The sequence below is a fragment of the Bos indicus x Bos taurus genome, chromosome 3 (genome assembly GCF_003369695.1).
Source record: "Bos indicus x Bos taurus breed Angus x Brahman F1 hybrid chromosome 3, Bos_hybrid_MaternalHap_v2.0, whole genome shotgun sequence".
NCBI classification, from domain to species: domain Eukaryota; kingdom Metazoa; phylum Chordata; class Mammalia; order Artiodactyla; family Bovidae; genus Bos; species Bos indicus x Bos taurus.
Window position 1 is genome coordinate 20,205,579 of NC_040078.1, and position 20,209 is coordinate 20,225,787.

At 54.0% G+C, this 20,209-nt stretch overlaps 1 protein-coding gene, 1 long non-coding RNA gene and 1 other non-coding gene across 7 annotated transcripts in view; 1 reads left to right on the plus strand and 2 right to left on the minus strand.

Moving 5' to 3' along the window:
* Window positions 1–282: 282 nt before the first annotated feature.
* On the minus strand, window positions 283–11,220 carry ADAMTSL4 (ADAMTS like 4). Of its 3 annotated transcripts, none has more exons than XM_027534526.1 (19): window positions 11,098–11,193; window positions 10,489–10,603; window positions 8,563–8,794; window positions 8,289–8,346; window positions 7,645–8,000; window positions 6,782–7,463; window positions 6,455–6,557; window positions 5,582–5,718; window positions 5,015–5,219; window positions 4,575–4,747; window positions 4,318–4,429; window positions 4,041–4,226; window positions 3,732–3,861; window positions 2,975–3,179; window positions 2,490–2,666; window positions 1,988–2,194; window positions 1,714–1,893; window positions 1,298–1,442; window positions 283–1,147 (listed from the first exon to the last, which is right to left on the minus strand). In XM_027534526.1, exons 3-19 carry the CDS (start codon window positions 8,580–8,582, stop codon window positions 1,011–1,013), a joined length of 3,213 nt encoding a protein of 1,070 aa, XP_027390327.1. In that variant the 5' UTR covers window positions 8,583–8,794; window positions 10,489–10,603; window positions 11,098–11,193; the 3' UTR covers window positions 283–1,010. The 3 variants fall into 3 exon arrangements, with proteins under 3 accessions (XP_027390327.1, XP_027390335.1, XP_027390316.1); XM_027534534.1 differs by having other exon boundaries at window positions 10,489–10,653; window positions 11,098–11,187; XM_027534515.1 differs by lacking the exon at window positions 10,489–10,603 and having other exon boundaries at window positions 11,098–11,220.
* Window positions 8,711–20,209, plus strand: part of LOC113887449 — a 31,927-nt gene continuing 20,428 nt past the window's right edge. For 2 of the 3 annotated variants that reach the window (XR_003509743.1, XR_003509744.1), the window contains exons 1-3: window positions 8,711–8,800; window positions 12,287–12,445; window positions 16,586–16,766. This is a non-coding gene — a long non-coding RNA (uncharacterized LOC113887449). Of the gene's footprint in view, window positions 8,801–11,579; window positions 11,868–12,286; window positions 12,446–16,585; window positions 16,767–20,209 lie in introns of those variants that run through there. The other variant, XR_003509745.1, reaches the window with a different exon arrangement.
* TRNAS-GGA lies at window positions 15,544–15,615 on the minus strand. Its single transcript has one exon. It is a non-coding gene; the product is annotated as a tRNA-Ser (tRNA).

Sequence of the window (20,209 nt, forward strand, 5' to 3'; positions counted from 1 at the left end):
ACCCAAGTGCCCAACTCTGTACCTAAACTGGGGGAAGTGGTGACCTCTAGTGGTCGATGACCAACCTGCAGGGACTGTGATCAGCCAGGACCCTCTGCCTCTGACCAAGGCTTCATTCCGGTCTCAGGTGACTGGGGCTCCCTCATTAGGCTTTCTGTGCCCAGACTCTCCATCTGGGCTCCAAGCGCTGTTCCCCTTCCCACCCTTCATTCTCATCTCACACAGCTTGCTTAGGTGGCCTGTATAGCTGGGTTCCCACGAGGACAATGAAGAGCCTGTTTCTCATTTGTCATAATCATCTTTAATAAAAATAAATTAGTTCTGGAGTAGGAACCATTTTAGGAGGTGGGGAGTAGAAGCAGGGGCTAGGATGTCTTGTTCTAAACTTGCTCTTTTCCATCCTCTGCCCAGCTGGTCTCTGCTCTGGGGGTCAGTCTCTCTTCCTGGAGGGCAAGCGCTCACCCCCACCCCTCATTAGCTATGAGAGGGAGGGATAGAGACTAGGTAAAGGGAGAAGGGGTCAGAGGACAGAAGGAAGGTTTAGATGATACGTGGCCTGAACAGGAAAAATGAGGGTTAGGACACAAAATTGGGATTAATGTGGAGGCCAGACTCTAAGTAGCTCGGATTCCCAAAGAGCTGCAAACTTGCTTTCCTCTCAGCCCAGAAAACTCTCTGGGAAACAGGCATCATCCCCTCCTGGGGGATTGTGTAACTTCTTTTTGAGAAGTGATACAGATGTATGGGTGCACACACATCCATACGGGCCCATACACATTTGGGTGCATGTGTGCACACACACCATCACACCGCCACACGGGCACAGACCCAGCCACACATCTTGATGATCACTGTCCATCATCTTGCCAACTTCCATCACCCTGGGGGACGTCTCTAGTAAGACCAGGACAGGCTGGAGAGCCAGAGGATACAGAGTGGGGTGATTGAGGGGTGACTGATGGTGGGTGACTGATGAGAAAACCACAAGGAGAGGGTCTCCTGGACCCATTTCAGGCGGGCTCTGGGGAAGACCGCTCCAGGACATGGGCACAAGAGCGGCAACAGGTGGCTGTGTAGTAGGGATAGACGCAGAGCCGGGCCTGCACCACCAGGGGGCAGTGTGGAGAGCTGTCCTTGCATTGATCATCTGGGGACAGAGGAGGCCATTGGGCACAAGAAGTCACCAAGATCCATCCCGCTGGAGGCGTGCTGCCCACTCCCAATTGTCCTTCCTACTCTCCACCCACACTTCAGCTAAATCCACTCTACTGGGGATGGGGGAGAGGGAGCTCTTTACCAGGGCGCTGGCTGCAGGGCTGGCTGTTACAGGATCGTTTCCTGGCGGGCCGCAGGTGAAGAGGGCATCGGATGCTGAGGGTCTGGTTGGCAGTCAGGCACTGGACCTCCCTTGTCTGCACGCCACCCTGGCAGGAGCGAGAACACTGGGGAGACCCCAAGCTATCAAATCAGACCTCTGCTGTGCTCCAGGCTCCTGCTGCACCCCAGGCCTCCTCAGAGGAGGAGTTGGGGGGCCTCTCCTGGAGCATTATGAACCCCCATGCAGAGGGGCCCACCTCTCCTCCCAGTCTAGGCAGGGGGACAAGTTAACCTGCCCCTGGCATTAGCTAGGGGGCACAGAGGGATGTCCAAAGAGAGAAACCTCTCCTTTCCTGGTAGTCCACGCTGGGTAGGGCAGGAGAGCCAGGCACTCACCGGACTCCAGGGTGTAGAAAACCACCGGTCCTGGCAGTCCTGCCCTTGACAGGGCTGCAGGGCAGGGGGCCTGGGAAGGTGGGAACAGTTGCTAGGAGAAGTCACGTTGAACTCAGTCCCCAGTTTGGACACACAGATGACGTCTCTACGCTGTGTGCCAGAGCCGCACTCTGAGGAGCACTGACGGAGGAGACAGGGAGGGACAGCAGGATGACTCCTGCCTCTTCGCCCCCGGGAATCCCACCCATGGGCCCCTCCCAGGCGCTCAGCTCACCTCTGCCCAGGGCCCGGTGTACCAGCACCACGACACTTCACAGGGCCCCAGACTGCAGGCACGCATGTCAGGGGGCCGGCTTCCGGGTGCACAGGTCTGCTCACCGGCTCCTGCCCCTGCTTCCTCCTGGCTTATCCCGTGGGCCTCCCCACTCCCAAGGCAGACCACAGAACGTCTCTGGATTCCCGTCCCACACTCCGCTGAGCACTGTTGGGAAGCAGAGTGTGAAGGGAGACGGGGTGACGTGGGGGAGGGGAGGGGGTCAAGGACAGACACCTCTTGGATCCGGGAGTTAGGGAATGCCCTGGGGGACTTTTGCCAGGCAGGTTCAGGACGTTAGTGTAAGTTTTTTTCCAAGTTCCCAACACTGGCAGTGTCTAGCACACAGCAGGTGCTTGCCCAGTCAACGTTTATGCAACTGCGTTGGGAAGACACCTGAGAGGGTGTCGTGGGTGATGGGGGGCACTAGGGATGTTGGGGCTCAGCAGAGAGGGGGGCCCACCTTGGAGCTCCAGTCGCTGTGGAACCAGGCCGTGGTGCAGGGCCCCATGTCGCAGGCCTCTCTGCTGGGGGGCCGCGGGGGCCCTGAGGCGCACTCCTGCTCACTCACTTCATCCCCGTTGTTGCCGACACAGCGGACCTGCCGGCTCCTCTGGCCGCGCCCGCATCGCACAGAGCACTGAGGGGACGAGGGGCACGGAGGGCTGGGCTTCCCTGGCTTCCTCACTGTCTTCCCTCTCTGGGGCTTCTGAACCAGGATGGGCCTCTGATGCCTGGCTCAGAGGTTACAGGGCTTCATGGGCTGAGGAGCAGGCTGAGTACAAGGCATGTCTTAGCTGCCTTACAGTTGGAGGCTCATATGAGATCTCATTTGTAAAAGTTTCTGCCGATTAATACAGAGTTGGGAAAACTGCAGCTCTAGCTCACTGGTGCCCACACCTCCAGGATCCTCCCTGTCCGAGAGCCTCCTTGCCCGGAGCCACTCACCTGACTCCAGGGTGAGCGAACCTCCCAATGGCCGCAGAGGCGCAGCTGGCAGGGCTGGGTGATGTTGGGTCGGGGCAGGTGCCCGCAGCGCTCTAGGGGCACTGAGGAGCCGCCACCCCCAAACTCCTGCCGGCAGCGTAGCTGACGGTGCTGGGTGCCGGGTCCACACGAACGGCTGCAGGACGTCCACTCGCCGGCCTCCCAGCTGTGGGCAGAGGCAGGAAAGGGACAGAGACAGAGATGGCAAAAACAGAGATACGTGCGGCTGCCATGTTCGGGAAAGGGGACAACAAACTGGGAGTGGGGACCTGTCAGAGGCGAGTGGGCTTATTTAACATTTGGAGTCTGGGATCCCTTGTGGGACTCAGGGTTGTCTTGTGGTGGCTCAGATGGTAAAGAATCTCCTGCAATGCAGGAGACAAAGGTTTGATCCCAAGGTCGGGAAGATCCCCAGGTCAGGAAGATCCTCTGGGAGAAGGGAATGGCAACCCACTCCAGTATTCTTGCCTGGGAAATCCCATGGACTGACTGGCTACAGCCCATGGGGTCAAAAAGAGTTGGACAGGACTAAGCGACTAACACACACACACACACACACACCACACATCCTCGGTTGTATAAGAAACTAAGAGAATGTAGCCAGGAGACCCTGTATTGAGTGCAGAGTCCAAGTGAGATCCTACAGGTGCAGGGATGGGTCTCCCAGGGGCAACTGTTATGTCCCTAGGATCCTAGCCCTCCCATGGGGCACACTCACTATGGTGGGCACGGGGGGCCGTGGCAGGGCTCCTGGGAGGCTGGGGGCCTGGCACCCATGGCACAGCTGCGTTCATCCAGCTCCTCTCCTGACTCTCGAGAAATGCAGAGGAAGATGGGGCGCCAAACACCTGAAGGGGGATAAAGGGAAGCCGGGGGAGGTGGGATGGCTCGGCATCCAGTGTCAGTGGGTCCCAGGCACTGAAGTCTGAGTTGGCACAGAGTCAAGGTGTGATGCATGCCCAGGGCAGGGGATCAGGAGTGCCAAGCCAGGAATATGGGCCAAGGGGGCTGGTGTGTGAAGTCTCACCTTTCCCACAGGATGCCGAGCACTCCGAGTGTCCAACTCGTTTCCAGTATCCGGCTGGAGACCCCAGGGGTGTTCTGGGAGGGGGTGGGGCAGGCATCTGGGGGATCCTCACCTGCCGCTGGAGGGTGCCTGGGGTGCGGGCAGGGCGAGGCGCTGAAACAGGAGGGGGCTCTACCCTCAAAATCTCTGCGGAGAGAGTTGAGTAGACAAATCAGATGGGCCTCGTCACGCTCAGCTTCACCCCACCTCCTTCTAAGTCTGGGAGTCAAAGTCTTACCAGGCTGGAGTTGAGGAACACGGGGCTCTGGAGTGGGGTTCTCAAGGTTTGGGGGAGGTGAAGAGATGACATACTGATAGAAAACACCTGGGTTTTCCTCCTGAAAGATCATCTGGGGAGAGAAAGAGAAGGTAATGAATGTCCAGGGATAGCCGGGGGCATCCGCCAGCCTTCTGCCCATCCTGAGACCCACAGCCTCCCCTCAGAGAAAAGGCCTCCCGCAGTGGTGCAGCCTCAAGCCCAGGCCCCTCGCTCACGTAGACATCCACGGGCTGGGTGGTGGGGCCTTCTGCGGACAGGCTCTCCCCAGCGCCCTCCTCCCGGGGAGGACGGTTGTACCGGAAGACAGTCCCGCCGGCGGTATAGGACCCAGGGGGATCCACAGCCCAGTTTCCATTGATGATGGACCGGCCCCCAGGACCTCGAAGTGCTGGAGGTGGCAGATCAGGACATGTGAGGTCATCCTGTCCTCCTCTCCTCTCACTTCCCTACTGGCAGGGAACCCACATATCCCCCCAACCTGCACACCTCCCCATGCTCCTGTGGCTTCCTCATTGCCCCCACCTGGGAAGGAGAGGGAGGGGAGCCCTGACTTCACTGGTGGCTTGTTTCCTCTGCTGAATGGGGGTGTGCCGGGCAGAACCAACTGACCAGGGAAGGAGTGGGGACCTAAGACTCAGGGAGCTCAGGGACTCACCAAGGTAGTTGGAGCTGGGCCGGAGCTGGGCAATCTGGAGTCGGGAGGCCCCGGCAGGAATGGACAAGATCTTCTGATAACCCAGAGGGCCACCCCGCTCAGTGAGGTTCCCCGAGACGAGGCGACAGGTAGAATCATCACCCCCACAGACGCCACAGCCATCTGGATGCCGGCCAGAGCCAAGGATGCCATCACAGCCAGGGCTCTGGGGGGAAACAGAGTTAGGCAGAGCCTGCTGGAAGCCAGACATCACTTCGCACCCTGGCCTGGGCTTCTTGGAGCCTTCAGCTCACCATGGGCCTTGATCTTTGCTGTACAAGTGAGACTGTTTCTTTGTCAGCACCCCATCCCCAGCTAGCCTCCAGGAAGCTTGGACGGGCCCAGCGGGGTCTTTCCCACTGTTCACATCTTTTGCTCAGCCTCACTTGGCAGGTAAGAACCCTCCTCTCTGCCATCTCAGCCGGGTGTTTTGTCATTGTGATAATGAACAAGGAGGCTCCCTTGGTGTGTGTGTAGTAGTTACTAACACTGCCCCTCTCCCCATGCATGCTCCCCCTCTTCCCTCACCAGACAGCGTCCAGCCACACAGATGTCCAGGGATCCAGGCTGACACAGGGTCCCGTCCTGGACCTTTTGGGTGTGACGGACATAGAAGCGGAAGCCACGGGGACGGCAGTTCAGCTCACAGCGCTGAGAACCCTGAACTAAGAGACAGGGTAGAAGGGTGGTTAGCTAGGTTCCCTGGTGGGAGGTCAGTTGGGAAAGACTCCAAGGGCCCTGAGAACAGCCCTTATGTTGGCAATAAGGCATCCTGAGGTTGTCGGGGGCCCTGTGGTCGAAGGCAACGCAACAATTCTGAAAGGTCAGTTTGAGGGTCACACAAAAGTCAGATCAGCTGGGATCACTGAGACCAGGAAAAGGGCAGGCAACTCTGAGAGAGATAGCTGAAACTGTGATTATGGGAGTTCAGAGCTCAGGAGGGCTTGTCTTGGTATCAAGGTGACACAGGCCTAAAATCCAAAGAATGGTAACTTGAGACAAAGTGATATAACATGGTCCAGGATCAGTGGCCCACCCCCAGCCGGCTGTTACCACCGGACAGGATCTCTCTGCCCATGCCCGGCCCCTGTCGTGTCCACTCCACCTCCTGGACGGGTTTCTTCCCAGAGGAGGTCCGCTGAAGAACACCTCTGAATGCAGCCCTCTCCCAGCCTGACTCCTCGGCTGACCATCCACCACATCTGACAGCTGGGGCCCTGTTTGAAACCCCCACCCCTTTCTGGGCCTGTTCTGTCTCTTTACCCCAGTCGTGGGAAATAAGGAAGACAATGATTCAGAAGAAACACAAGAGCCTACAGAGGAGACAAAGAGGGCTGAGTCTCCTTCCCCGTCATCCCCCAATCTTCAGCCCCCCGTTCCAGGGATAGTTAGAAACCTCACCTTCCGTGAAGGGCTCCCACTGGTACAGTTGGCCCATGAACTCCTGGGAGTCAAAGGCTGCACACTGCAGGGCCCGGGGGTCTGGCTGCTCAGCGGGGCAGGGCTGAGGTGGGGGATACAGAGGAGTCAAAGCTGGGGAGGAAAATGGGGGTGTGGATCAGGGCTGGATTTGGGGGGTAGAGAGGAAGGTCAGATCTAGGGAAGAGCTCCAAGCCCCCTGCCCTGAAGAGGTCGGATGCCAAGGCCCTTCTCCCTCAGGTCCAGATCTGACGGGCTAATCAGGGAAGCAGAATTGGAAGTCTGGGAGGGGTCAAAGAAGGAACTCACCGCTTGGCTGCAGGCTCTCAGCTGTTCACTCTCCCCAGAACATCTTGGGACAGGGCTACTGGGAGCAAAGAGGCTCCAGAGTGGGCTGGAGTGGGGGCCAGAGCTCAGCAGAGGCAGCCAGCCATCTGGCTGGGGAGGGGCAGACTCCGTGAGGGACCCGTGGAGATTCCCCCCAGGTCTCCACTGCTCCTGGCTCTGCTGGCCTCGGCCCCAAGGCACAGAAAGGAAAGGATTAGGGTGTCTGTCTGCCAGCCTGGGGCTGGCCCAACCCTGGGAACTTGGCCTTCTTGGCTGAAGGGACAGGTGAAAGGAGCTACCTTCTCCCGGGGATGGGGAATGAAAGGAGGACTCTGTGCCAGAGGCCTGGGCTCTGGGGTGTGGCCCTGTGGGGGCAGGCCTGGCTCTAGAGGGCACGGCTGTCTGAGCAGCTTCAGGGCTTGGGGGTTCTGCTTGGGGTGGGAGGGTGTGGGCAGAAGGTTCTGTGGGAGACAGTTCTGTTTTCTGGGTGTGGTTTGAGGAAGATGGCTCTGTTCTCGGAGTCAGGGATGGAAGATCTGAGGTTTGAGAGAGTTCAGATCTGGGTGGTCTTCGGGGATGCCTGCGGTTCCGATGGAGCGGCAAAGCAAAGGGCACCCTCCCATAGCCAAACATTCCTGGCTTGATGGGGTCTCGAACCCGGGACCTGAGAAGGTGTTGCAGACGTGGAGTCACAGCGCTGGCCATCTCTGACCCGGCCTCCCCATCTTACTTACTAGCACCAGAGAAGCCTTTCTAAGCCCTGGATCCTTTGCTACCCTTTCCTTCACCCCAAGCCCCGCCTCTACCTCAAGGCACCGCCCCTACCTCAAAGCCCCACCCCTCACCTCCTAGCTCCTTGAGTCTCCGGAGCCTCCTCTCTCCCTAATTGAGAGGCAGGACCTCGAAGGGGGCCACCTCTTCCTCGAGGTGGTGGCCTGTATAGGGGAAGGGTTTCTCGGGAAGTCTGCGGTCTGGTGCCTTGACCCCGGGGAAGCAGGGCTTCTGGATGTCTTGGGGGCCGGGGTGGAAGGGGCAGGCCCTGGTGGAGTTGAGTTGTAGGGAGCTGACATGTCCGGCTTCGGCGCTGTACCCCAACCCCGCAGGGCTGGGAGCAAGAGGCCCACTGGTCCCAAGGACCCCAGACCCCTTCAGGGCCCTGGCTCTCTTCGGGGGGTGTCTGAAGAGAGTGTCCAGACAACACCTAGGTAGACAAAAAGTTCAGACAAAATTAGAATGATTTTCGAGGGAACTGTACAGAATATCTAGTCCATCCTGAGGTTTGGGGCAGTTGTTACTGACCCAAGGTCAAATTCAGTAGCAGAGGTGATTTGGCAAGGAGTTAGGGAGTTGGAGAGGCTGGAGGGCCAAGTGTGAGAGAAAGGGGCCAGGTCTTATCAGAGGCTGCAGAAAATGCAAATGTGGTCTGGAGATAGTGGGTAGTGGGGAGACAGAGAGATGAAAGGATCGTAGCCTCTAGTCCCTGGCTCACCTCCTGATCCAGGCAGAGCTGAGGGAGGGACAGAAGCAGCATCAGACACAACTGGGGCCTGCAAACCAAAAGCAGGAGCGAAGGTATCAGACAGGAGCCTGAGGAGGTGTTACATCACGCCTTGCCCCCAGCTGGCTCCCCACATCCGGATACCAACTTCTCAGAAAGCAGAAGTTACTCATCACTTCCCCCGGCCCCTCCCAGAGAGGTCCTTTCCCTCACTTCTACAGACTGAGAATCAGTCATTCCCTCCACCCTGGCCCCTACCACTTACCTGCCCGCCCACTTCTCCATTGCTCCTCCCTTGATGGCCCTGGGCCCAGGGAGGAGGGGACCGGAAGTAAACACTCTACTGTGGCATCTGGGCCTCGGATGGGGGTTGCACTCTGTAAGGACCCAAGCCTGGTCCAGTCTCCGGAAAGCTGGAGATTGGGAGGGATGACTTCTCAGAAGGACAACTCAGAGTGAGAATGGAGGGGTGATGATTGGTCCATCTCTTAATGATCCTAAAGGTGAGAGGGAAAAGGAACACTGCCTTTGTCCATCTACACAAGCTGAAGGGGTGGGTGCCCTCAGCCTCCCAGCTCAGGCGCAGTCCTCCCCTCAGCTGCAGGAACTTCTCAGCTCCTGGGTCCTAACCAGTGACTGTCTCTAGGCCAGTTCAGACACATGCATCTTTCTTAAGAGGGTTGAGGGAGGCTCATTGAGGGCTTTTCAGACATCCTCTCCAAGCTGCTGACTGGAAGCCCCCTGGGCTTTCCATTCCCACCTGCCTCTCAGCCTTTTCTTGCCTTCTTAGCTAGTAAGCTTCTTCTGGAACACTCAGACACAACTGTGCCTGTCTCAAACTTTTCAGCCAAGGGATAAATTAAATGGCCTGATGGTTTAATCTCTAGAGAAGCAGGTGATTTTTCCCAGTGATATTTAACTTCCCTCTAGGGGGCCAGCCTCCGGCATTGGATCAATGAGGCCTTTCTTCAGGCAAGACTCTGATGGCTGGGAGAAGCTGGGAAGGGGAGATACAGCTAGAGAGGCTGTTGCTCCCCGGTCACTCATGGGTCTATCTTCTGAAGAGCCAGGAAGTCCATCTTGAAGTCTCAGCTTGATCACTGGAGAAGTGGAGCTTGGAACCCTCCCCTGGTCTAAGCCTGGCTCCCCCATGGACCTCCAGTTCCTTCACAATGAACCCTTCCCACCCCCACTCTTCATGCTGCTCTGAGCTCTGCTTTCCAGGAAAAAAAAAAATGTTTCTGTTGGATCTGAAAGGCACCCGGGAGAGGAATCCAAGGAGCTAATGCCGAGGTGGGCCAGTTCAGGGGCAGGAAAATGACAGAGGGAAGGGTAGGAATGTGCTTGGAGGTAGCAAATTCATTCCCCCGCACCTCCCTGAGACCCCAGGGCTTGGGAAGTTAAGGGAAGGATCACAGTGGCGGAGCCTGTGCCCGAACGGTCTCCTCAGCTACTTGGGGTTGGGAAGGGGGTTGCTGATGGCTGCTCCTTCCCTTGGCTGGGCTGATCACTGAGGTCAGCAACTCCGCCCTGATGAGGAGGCGGGTAGGGGCTCCAGAGAAGGGCCAACATTCCACCCAAACCTTCAGCTTTCGGCCTGACTCCCTTCCTGGTGGCTGAAGGGAAGGAGATGGGAGGATGGTTACTGCCACTTCTTGCTGCTGGGTCCCCTCTCCACTCCCTCTGCCTCTGCTTCTCTCTGCTACCCCAGGCCTGTGTCTAGCTGTCTCTCTCTATGGGTCTACCCAGTACACATAATCCTGTCCTGAGCTGGGTTTGGCTTTGGCAGCTCCCTGGAGAAGTGAGGGGTGGGGGGTGGGGTGACGTGAGCTCCTGGGGCCGGGGCCAGGCCTGGCTCCCTCTCTGGAAAAGTCCTACCCCACCCCCTGCATAGCTGGGCAGGGGGCCGACACACACACACACACACACACACACACACACACACACACTGCAGAAACAGATACACATTTGTGGTTTTGAGTCTTTTCATGTTTTCCATGTTTCTCATCTGGTGAGTCTCACTGTCCAGAGTGAAGAAGGAGAGGTCAGACAGAACTGGTCATTCCTGGGCCAGGCTGACACTGGTCTAGACAAACCTGGGCTCCTCCCTGCCACAACTCCACACTGGCCAGTGGAGATCAAGGAGGAGTGACCTGGGCAGAACTAACCCCTTCATCCCCAAGAGACCTACCTCTGGGGAACAGTGGTGCTGAGGGGCAGGGGGTGGGTCACAGGCTCCGGGGCTGGCTGCAGAGCCCCTGTCTTGGGCGAGAACTCCTTGGTCCTCCTTGTGCCTCTCCTGGGTCCTGGAGGCCCATCCCAACAGGTGTCCTGCCTTTCTAGTCGTCAGGCTGAGCTGGATTCAGGGCACCCACTTGTATCCCTCCCAGCGTCTGTGTCCCCCAACCCAGGACGGAAGCGGATGACAGGGTTGGGGGGATGGGGGGGAGGAACGCATCATCCAGAAGTACCTTTCCTGAGGGGAAGGGCAGGAGGTGCCCGGCGGGTGCCGGGAGCTCCTGGGTGTGTTTTCCAATTTTATTCTGTGTAGGAATTTTGGCTGATTCTTCGTCCGAGTGATGGGGCCAGCGTTCCAAGGGATCAGAACCCCCTCCCCAGGAATTGGACCCCAGGGACTGGAAGATCTTCCGAGGCTATAAGAACTGGGGCCGGGGTCGTGGCTGGGGCGCGACCGCGGGGCTCAGGGAACCGGGGCGGCGCAGGGGCGCGGGGCGGATGGTCTAACCGGACGGGGGAAGAGAGGGAGACCGGGGCCAGGGGTCCCAGGGAAGATCTGTACCTGCTCTGCGCGGCCCCGGCGGCCAGCTAACCCCTCTGCGCCCGGGCGCTCCCTCCAGGCAGCCTCGCTCCGCGGCAGCCACTGCGGCCCCCGGGCCGGGCTACGGCCGCCTCCGGCCGCGGCTCCGCCCCCGCCCCGCCCCCGCCCCTCCCGCCCGCCAGCCCGCCCGCCACGCGCCCAGCGGCAGCCCCCCGGCGGCCCCCGAATCCCCAGCCCGCCAGGGCCACCCACCCTAGACTGCGGGCCTTGGCCGCTCCCGCCCGGCACCTGCGGACCGCTCCAGGGGGGCGAAGCCGAGGGGGTCCCAGCCGGGTTCCGAGGGAGCCATCGCGCCAGGGCTGTCCCTCGACCCGGCTGGGATTCGGTCTCCGGGACCCGGGTCTCCCGACCGGCTCCGAGTGGGCGGTGCGAGCGCTGCGCCAGCCCAGGCGGGGTGGCCGCGAGCTGCGCCAAGGGGTTGGGTGGCGCCGGTACCCGAGCGGCGTGGGCGAGCCCCGCGCCCCACATCGGGGGTTGCTGGGCTGAGATGGTCAAACCCGACCTCGGTTCCACGTTGGTCAGGGCTCTCTCCACCACGCAGCCTCCCGTGCACGCCCAGTTATCCCTGCTTCTCCTAAGTTGGACTGTGAACCATGTGGTTCTGACTGCTCAGGGACCCTCTAAGCCTCGGTTTCTTCATCCATAAATGTTACCTACGGGGCGTAGCGAAAGGAATGCTCTGATTTAGGAATCAGAGGATCTGGATTTGAATCTCCGCTCTGTGATCTTGGGTGAATGCTTCAACCTTTCTGTGCTGCAGTTTCCTCATCTGTAAAATGGGGTTAATCTGACATATACGAATAGGCTTGGAGATATGTCTGCCTAGTTACTTATATCTGGAAGAATACATCCCAAACTCGGAATTGGGGGCAGCAGCTGGGGAGGGGTTGGGAGAGGAAAATAAAAATATAAGCTTTCACTTTTTTACTCTATATGCTTATATGTTGTTGAATGTTTAACCACAGGCATTATCTGTTTTTAGTTATGGTAAAGAAATAAATAATACACATAAAATGACAGAGTAGATAAAGTCATTATTTTTTTTGTCACCACTATTTTTAAAGTTTTATTTGCCATTTGTTCATGAACTACAGTCATGTATTATTGGGTCTACTCTCAAGTATTTGAAAGGTTTTTTTTTTTTTTTCAGTGACTTGTCAATATTTTAAAACCAGGATATTTCAGTAGCAGTGTATCAGGTGTTCCCACCTAATACTTATTGAGCATTTTCTGCACTTGCTGCGGAGGACACAATTAGAACAGCCTCTGGCCTCAAGGAGTTGGGTCTACTTGGAGACAGACTTGGGAGGTAAGTACTGGACTCAACAGAAGCAAATGTTATCTCAAGAGATGAGGGAAGTGAAAACATAAAATGCTTTTATGTATCAGTATTATATCCTTATTTGAAGTTTAACATCTATATTCTGTTCTAATTTATAAATTATATAATTTATATGATAAAATTATCATTTCATTATGATTTATTGTTTTTTCAATAAATCCCTAAGTTCTCTCAAGACAAGGACCATTTAGGCCACTTTGTGTCATCTCTGTTTTTTCATCTTTTGTATTTCTGTTTTGGTTTTTGTATTTGTAGAGTTAATAGAAATATTTGGAATGAAACAGAACAAACAGATGAGTCCCAGGTGCCCAGGCCTGCTTTCTGACTTTTTTTTTTTTGCTTTCTGACTTTAAACTCAGGCTCAGTGGGTGGTGGGTAAAGTGTCAGGGAATCCCCGAGACTCCTGTTATTTTGTGGGGTGCAGGACAATATTGCTGAAGCATCTATTTTTAAGTTTTTATTTCTCAAGAACCATTATAAAGTATCCTGGTTTTAAAATATTGGCAAGTCACTAAAAAACAGCTTTAGGACACCACAAGTATAACCTAAAACACGTGGATCATTGCAGATTGGTCTGCAGGCCTCAGGTTTGTAGCTTTCCTGAAGACATCTTCAGTCTTGGTCTTCTACTCCTAGAGCTTGGGAAGGTAAGGGGTTAATGCCCCCTCCCCATATGGGTGGTTTATTTTGGGACTGCTGTTAACAAGTCCTAATTCAGAGGCACATTTATAGTCCTGGATTTGGAGGGGAAGCCCCTTTGCTCAGACTTTAGAGAACAATACTGATGATGAGATGCCCAGCCCACAGGGCAGAAGATATTTTGGGTCCAAGGACCTTTCTGTGCCCCCAAGTCACATCCCAGCAGCACTCACTTATCAACCAGGGGGCAAGCTGCAGGACCAGAAGGTGTGACCAAAGACAGCAGAGTGGGAAGGGAGCCTGGGAGGAGGGAAAGGTCTGCCTTTGACATTTGTAACTGAGGGTCAGAAATAGACCTTTCCATTAAGAAGTGGCTGCTGACCAAAGAGCTCACGAGATTTATTACAGCTGTCACCTCCCAGGACTTGGTGGTCTGAAAATATTGTATTAGGGAAGGAATTTCCTATGCCTCAGCAGTGTGCAAAGTGCCAGATAAAATTTGTGGACACTGTCTCAAGGATAAAAAGAAATTTCTTAAAAGATTATGCAATAAGTAGATGTTCACCCCAAAGTACCTCTAGGACTATGGACAACAGAGGGGATAGGCTAAGTATTTGTCTGACTTGGAGTATAACAGAGTGACTTAATAATAATAATATAGTTAACATGTATCTGAGGGCTTCTCTTGTGACTCAGTGGTAAAGAACCCACCTGCCAATGCAGGAGATGTGTGTTTGATCCCTGGGTTAGGAAGATCCCCTGGAGAAGGAAATGGTAATCCAGTCCAATATCTTGCCTGGGAAATCCCATTGACAGAGCGGCCTGGTGGGCTACAGTCCACGGGGTCGCGAAGAGTCAGACACAACTGAGTGACTAAATAACAAAACATATATAGCACTTACGACACGTGCAGGCCCCACGGTAACACGGCTGCAAACAAACATACAGGGAATTCCAGGGACCCAGTTTCCAGCCCTGGCCCTGGTCGAGGAACCGAGATCCCATAAGCCTAGATCCTACAAGCATTGGGGCACAGCCAAAGAGAAAAAGAAACAAAGACACAAAGGAAAATTTGGTAATTTCTCAGTGAGAACCTATTATCTGTTTATGTTGTGTACAAGTGAAGTTTTTGAGAACTATAGCTGAATTTGCTTAATAATCTTTTCTGGTAGTCGATTAAAGAAGTTTTATTTTTGTTGAGCCGAATAACATTTGAAACTCATATTTCCTGTGAGATGTTGTCCCAACTCCAATACAGCGCTGATGCCAATACCAATATGTGTAGGTGGCGTCCGGAAATTAGTGAAACGCTTGGTTTGTGGTCATAGCACCCATTTTCAGAAAGCCCAGTCTGTTTGCCTTTCTGCCCCTGGGAATCGTGGTTTGCTCAACTCCTTTGTTTCCGAAGAGCCTCTCTATTCCCAGCCGCTGCACACCAGGCTGGGCTCCAGCCGTTGGTTCTGTGTCCTGTCACGTTGTTCTGGGCCGTTTTCTTTCACTAATGCTGTTCTTCTGACACCGGCCTAGTTAGCTCACTCCCCACAACAGTTATGAGAACAGACTGTTGTGACCTGCTCACTACAAGGAACCTGGAGGTGGGGACCGCCTGGCCATGTTTACCGCTGCATCCACCGCCTTGCCTTGCACATAGTAGGCATTCAATAAATGCTTGTGGGATGAGCCCTGAACGAGAAATTGTGATCTCTGCCTCAGCTCTGGCCAGATTCCAGCACTTCCTGGATGCTATGTCAACTCATTTTGGCTGAGCTGGCGCTAGGATGATGGAATCATGAAGAAACAGGATATGACCTGCTTGGTAAAATGAGGTCCAAGATGAGGATAGGACATTCTGGTCACCAGTCACTGCTTCGAAAACATTCAGTTTGGTCAGAAACTCCCAAAGCTAGGATTCTTTTAAATTTGATTTCCATAGTTCAGTCCTTCAGGTTCTGGGGTCCTGCTGACAGAGGTTGCCTTGGTACCACCCTGAGCCATGTGTCTGTCCATCGGCATTCCAAACACAGGAAGTGTTCAGTAAATGTTTATGGAATTGAATGAACTGATCAAACATAACCTTGGCAGCCATTAAGTTTACAAAATCATCAGTACTGTGACAACTGTGTTAAGCTGGTTGAACTCATGTACATCTTCTTACATATGTGTTTGGGAAACGTGGCCATAAGCTAGAGTTTCTGGGTTAGGCCTGTAGCAGGTTTGAGAATATTCATTCTTTGCTAATTGGGAAGATCTTCAGATATTATCCTTCCTCTGTCATAGTCTTGAAGTGAAGTGAAGTGAAGTGAAGTCGCTCAGTCGTGTCCAACTCTTTGCGACCCCATGGACTGTAGCCTACCAGGCTCCTCCGTCCATGGGATTTTCCAGGCAAGAGTACTGGAGTGGGTTGCCATTTCCTTCTCCAGGGGATCTTCCCAACCCAGGGATCGAACCCGGGTCTCCTGCATTCCAGGCAGACGCTTTAACCTCTGAGCCACCAGGGAAGCCTGTTGTAGTCTTAACCTAACCAATTTATAGATTTAATAAAATGATACCCATCACCAGGGATGGGGAACAATTAGCCAGGACACTTCTTCTGACACAAGCCTCCACTTAGTCCTGTCCTTAGGATCTCAGAGAACATTCTCAAGAGCCACACACCCCTCAACTACTAGGGCCTGTGGGGGCTCAGGGCAGTAGGCAGTCCTGAAGTCCCCTTTTGTGCTGCCACTGAGGCTGCTGCTGCAGCAAGATTCAGCCCTGGGTCGTAAAGAGAGGAAGTGCGGAAGAACCAGCTCTGATGCAGATTCCATCCCAGTTTTGCCATTCAGTAGCTGTGTGACCTTGGGCATGCTAAGTTTCTGGCTTCTCAATTGGAGTAACAACAATACTCCATTTATGTTCACAGATTATTATAAAAGCCAAAATAAAAATAACAGCATGTGGGGACTTCCCTGGTGGTCCAGTAGTTAAGAATCTCCCTCCCCCAAAAAATAACCCACCTGCCAACGCAGGGGACACGGGTGTGATCCCTGGCCCTGGAAGATTCCGCATACCTCAGAACAACTAAGCCTGTGCAGCAGCTACTGAAGCCCCCTCGCCCCAGAGCCTGTGCTCCACAAATAGAGAAGCCACCACAGTGAGAAGCCCAAGCACGACAATGAAGAGTAAACCCCTGCTCACCACAGCTAGAGAAAGCCCGCGTGCAGCAAAGAAGACCCAGTGCAGCCATAAATAAATAAATAGTAAGAGCATGAACCTGCAGAGTCATATAGAAAAGGCAGCCAGCATTATGATTAATGATATGTTTAAAATTTTATTTTAGTTGATGTGAATCAAAATTGCACTGTGTGAAGACTTAGACCTGCCCCTTTGCCCATGCACAGATGCTGGCGTTCTGTGCTCTCTCAGAGCCCAACAGGATTCAGCAAGGATTCACCAGTGACACAGCATATATTAAATGTGTTCTCACAGCAGGTTGACAACGGTGGCCCAGCCTCTGTGCCAGGGATTGGGGGAAGATTATGTTGCTGTCTGGGCAGAAACTATCTTCCTTACGAAGAAATCTGGCAGCAAACGGGCGACCAGGACTGAGTTCTGTGATGTCTTCCCAGCTTGGCAGGCTCCTTGTGCCTTGCGGTTCCTGGACCAGAAGGTGAGGTGCGCTGGCACAGATCCAGCAGCTGCTGAAGGCAAAAATGCACTGGGAAGACATCGTCCCAGTATCACAGAGAGAAGGGCAGTGCTTGGGGGAGGCGCGGTGAGGGTTGAGGCCTCTAAGCATTTTGAGAAAACAGAAAAACTGTTTTGTTCTGGAGTCTGGAATTGCACTCAATGTACTGGCCACACATAGAACTATGACCAATTCCAAGATCAACTGCAGATGTGAATTAAGAGCAGGAAACAGTGTATTTTGTCCCAAGTAAGAAAGGTGGCAGAAACCCATCTTCCCGCCCCAAAAAGGCTCCTACAGAGAGAATAAAGGTCCATGTAATAACTGGGCCCAATGTCCAACCCCTCACCTGATTCCAGAAGTAAATGAAGAACTTCTCCAAGCAGAGCAAAGGTGTACAGAGAGGCAGGCTCTTGAGGTGATGAGAGTCTGTTTGTGGTTTGAAGAGGGCATCCCATCAAAGTAACAGAACAGAGCCAGGAAATCAGGTGACGTGCTGGACTCTGCCATCCAGAATCTGAGCAAGTTATTTCTACCCACCTGAGCCTTGATAAACAGCTTCTTTCTTTAGTGGCTTGTCACTGGAGACAGAGGATTCTAATCTCAGGACTGCCCTAAGGAAAGGGCTGTGGTAATTCTTCCCACATGAATCTTGCTCTCGTGCTTAGAAGTTTCCCAGACTTTCTAGAGAAAGCCAGCTTGGTGTCAAATTAATTTTGACAGAGTGTGCTGAAGGCCTAAGAAAGGCAGACATAAAAGGGTAGGAATCAGGGTACAAAACTCAAAACTGCGGCCAGAGAGACAGGCAGGGCAGCCAAAGGAGAGGCAAGAATTTCGTACATACCAAGGACTTGAAGTCAGATATGGAAGAGTCAGGGCTTGCCGTGAAGGAAACACAGTCGAGGCAGGAGGGAGGGCAGACTTGCCTCTCTGACCACAGGCCCAGGCCCATCTCAGAGACCTTGAGGGCCCTGTGCGGACAAGCAGGGGCCACATCAGCTCCTGCTGCTGTAAAGGGTCTCCCTTCTCTGCTCAAAGCTTCCCTGCTACTGCGGCTTCAGGATCTAGTCCAGCTCTTGGCATTCAAAGCCCCTCCGGCTTCGCCACCCTGAACAGGCCAAGCCTCCAACCAGGGCTTCTGTGCCTCCTTGTCTGAAATGCCCACCCCCATCCATCTCCTCTGAGCTTGGAACCTTCCACGCCACAGCTCAGTCTGTGAGTAAGCCTCTCACCTCCCAGGACCACCTCTGTCCCTCTCGCTCCTTGGCCCAAAGCCCTGGCCCTGGCAGCTCTCTAGGCCAGGGGGTCTCACACTTAGGTGTGTCTGACAATTGCCTGCAGGGATATTAAAGTACAGATGTCTGGTCCCCAGTCTGGGTGATCTCGTTCCTAAGCTCCACAGGGGTTTTATGAACACCCGCAGGCGAGGCCAGCCGGTCTAAACCACTCTTTGGGAAGTTTGCCTGTGAAGTAGGTACTCTCTTGAGTCCTCCAACCTGGGTATGCAAAAACCATCCTTCATTTCTTATTAACAGCCTCATTTCTGCTTTAAGGCCCCCTTCCCTTGGGGTGATGGAAACTTAATCTGTCAGTTTAGGGACTTCACACCCTCACCTGCCGGCTTTGGGCAGTCACGTGCTTCCTAGCAAGATTGTGCTGATGACGGACAAAATTCACGGAGGTGAAGCTGACAAATCTCCAGGAGCAAAGGCCAGTTCCTCTTCCTTGCTCTTGTTTTGATGTAGCAGGGTCACGCTCTCCCAGTGGAGGGAAGCGGTGGCTGCCTGGCAAGACTAAGAACCAGTGAGCCTATGGCAGTTGTGACGAGACTCCAGTGGGAAGGGAGAGTCAGAAATGGGTCCACTCTGTTTATTTTAAACTGACATCTTTGGAACTTAAGGTTCAGGGCTTCCACTGCATGGGGGTTGGGTTTGATCCTTGTTTGGGGAATCAAGATCCTACATGGAAAAAAAAAACAAAACTGATTAGGACTAATCTTCAAAATCCTAGAGACATCTTTACTCCTCTCCTTTATTCCAGAATAGTATGGGACTTTAGAGGTCATTTTGCCCAGTCCCTTCGTTTTCCAGGCGAAGAGATTGTGGCAATTTTTGGCAAGTCCAGAATTAGATTCCCAGATTGTGTCATGAAGTCTGGCCTCCTAGCCCAAAGACTTCCTGCCCTTCACACGGTTATGTGTCCTCATCCATTCCGTGGCCACCCCCTGTCTAAGCTCTCCTCACCTCCTGCATGGATCACAGTGACGGTGACCCTTACAAATGTGTGATACTTTGCTTCTGGCATCCATGGAATGCCTTCTCTGCTTATTCCCATCCCTCATATCCAACTCATCCTCCAAGGTCACTCAGATGCCACCTCTTCCAAAAGCAGGTGCTGCTCTGACCTGTCCTTTCCTCCTACAGCTACATTCAGCACCACACCCCAACTCATGGCAGGTGAGACAGTAGGCAGGCTGACCTTACACTGTCAGTTTATATCATTTAGGGAATTTATAATCTAATCGATGTATCATTTAGATTTATAATTTTATATGATAATTTATATGTATTTATAAATGTGTTATAAATATGATTTGTTAAATTCCCAAGAGTGGGGGCTTGCCTTGCTCTTCTTGGTTTCCCCTTCAGGGCCTGGCGTTGAGGACCACATGATAACATTTCAGTTGCTGCTTGCGTGCTGTATGTTAAGAGGAGAAACTTAGCAAAATACTTAGAAGTGTCCCCTGAGCCACTGGCCCAAGTGAACTGGGAACACCCACTGAGAAGGAAAAATTTCTGGGGTAACTCCTTGGTGGTTCAGTGGTTAGGACTCCACACTTTCACTGCCAAGGGCCCAGGTTCGATCCCTGGTCAGGAAACTAAGATCCACACGTTGCATAGCACAGCCGAAAAAAAAAGAAAAAAAACTGGAGTAAGCAAACTCGAGATTGACCAAGGGTGATGGAAAGAAATCAGTGCAGTGGGCGTCTTCTTCCAGGACAAGAGGAAAGAATGTACAAACCAAGGACCTGACATCAGAGGTGGGCGGGCAGAGGCTTGCTCCAGGGAGGCACAGGTTGAAGGAGGGAGTAACCAGCTTGCTGCGGCACCAGGGCCAGGGTCACCCTCCTCCAGGTGAGCCTGGACGCTGGCTGTCCCACTGCCCCAGTGGGGCTTCCGGGCCCTAAGGTCTTCCTGGGTTGAGAAGCGTATTGGTTCCTGTTCTGTGGCCTCACGTTCAGTCCAGCACTGCAGGCTGGCTCCCCAGCTTCCCTAGACTGGCTTCTGCCACTGCTCCCACTTGATCCCCATTCAGTCCCTGTTCCCGGACAGGCCCACCCAGTCCCCCGGCTCTGCTGGGCCCCTCAGTGCCCAGGGGACTCTGAGACTCGCTTGCAGAGCATCCACCTTGGGCAGCTGGGGCCT

Excerpts from the sequence above, each read along its gene's own strand:
- ADAMTSL4 (XM_027534515.1), bottom strand. The coding sequence starts at position 8,582 with ATGGAGAAGTGGGCGGGCAG. Across the intron at positions 4,430-4,574 it reads CCCAGCCCGTGGATGTCTAC|ATGATCTTTCAGGAGGAAAA; the intron begins GTGAGCGAGGGG and ends TTCTCTCCCCAG. Across the intron at positions 1,894-1,987 it reads ACACCGGGCCCTGGGCAGAG|TGCTCCTCAGAGTGCGGCTC; the intron begins GTGAGCTGAGCG and ends CTCCTCCGTCAG.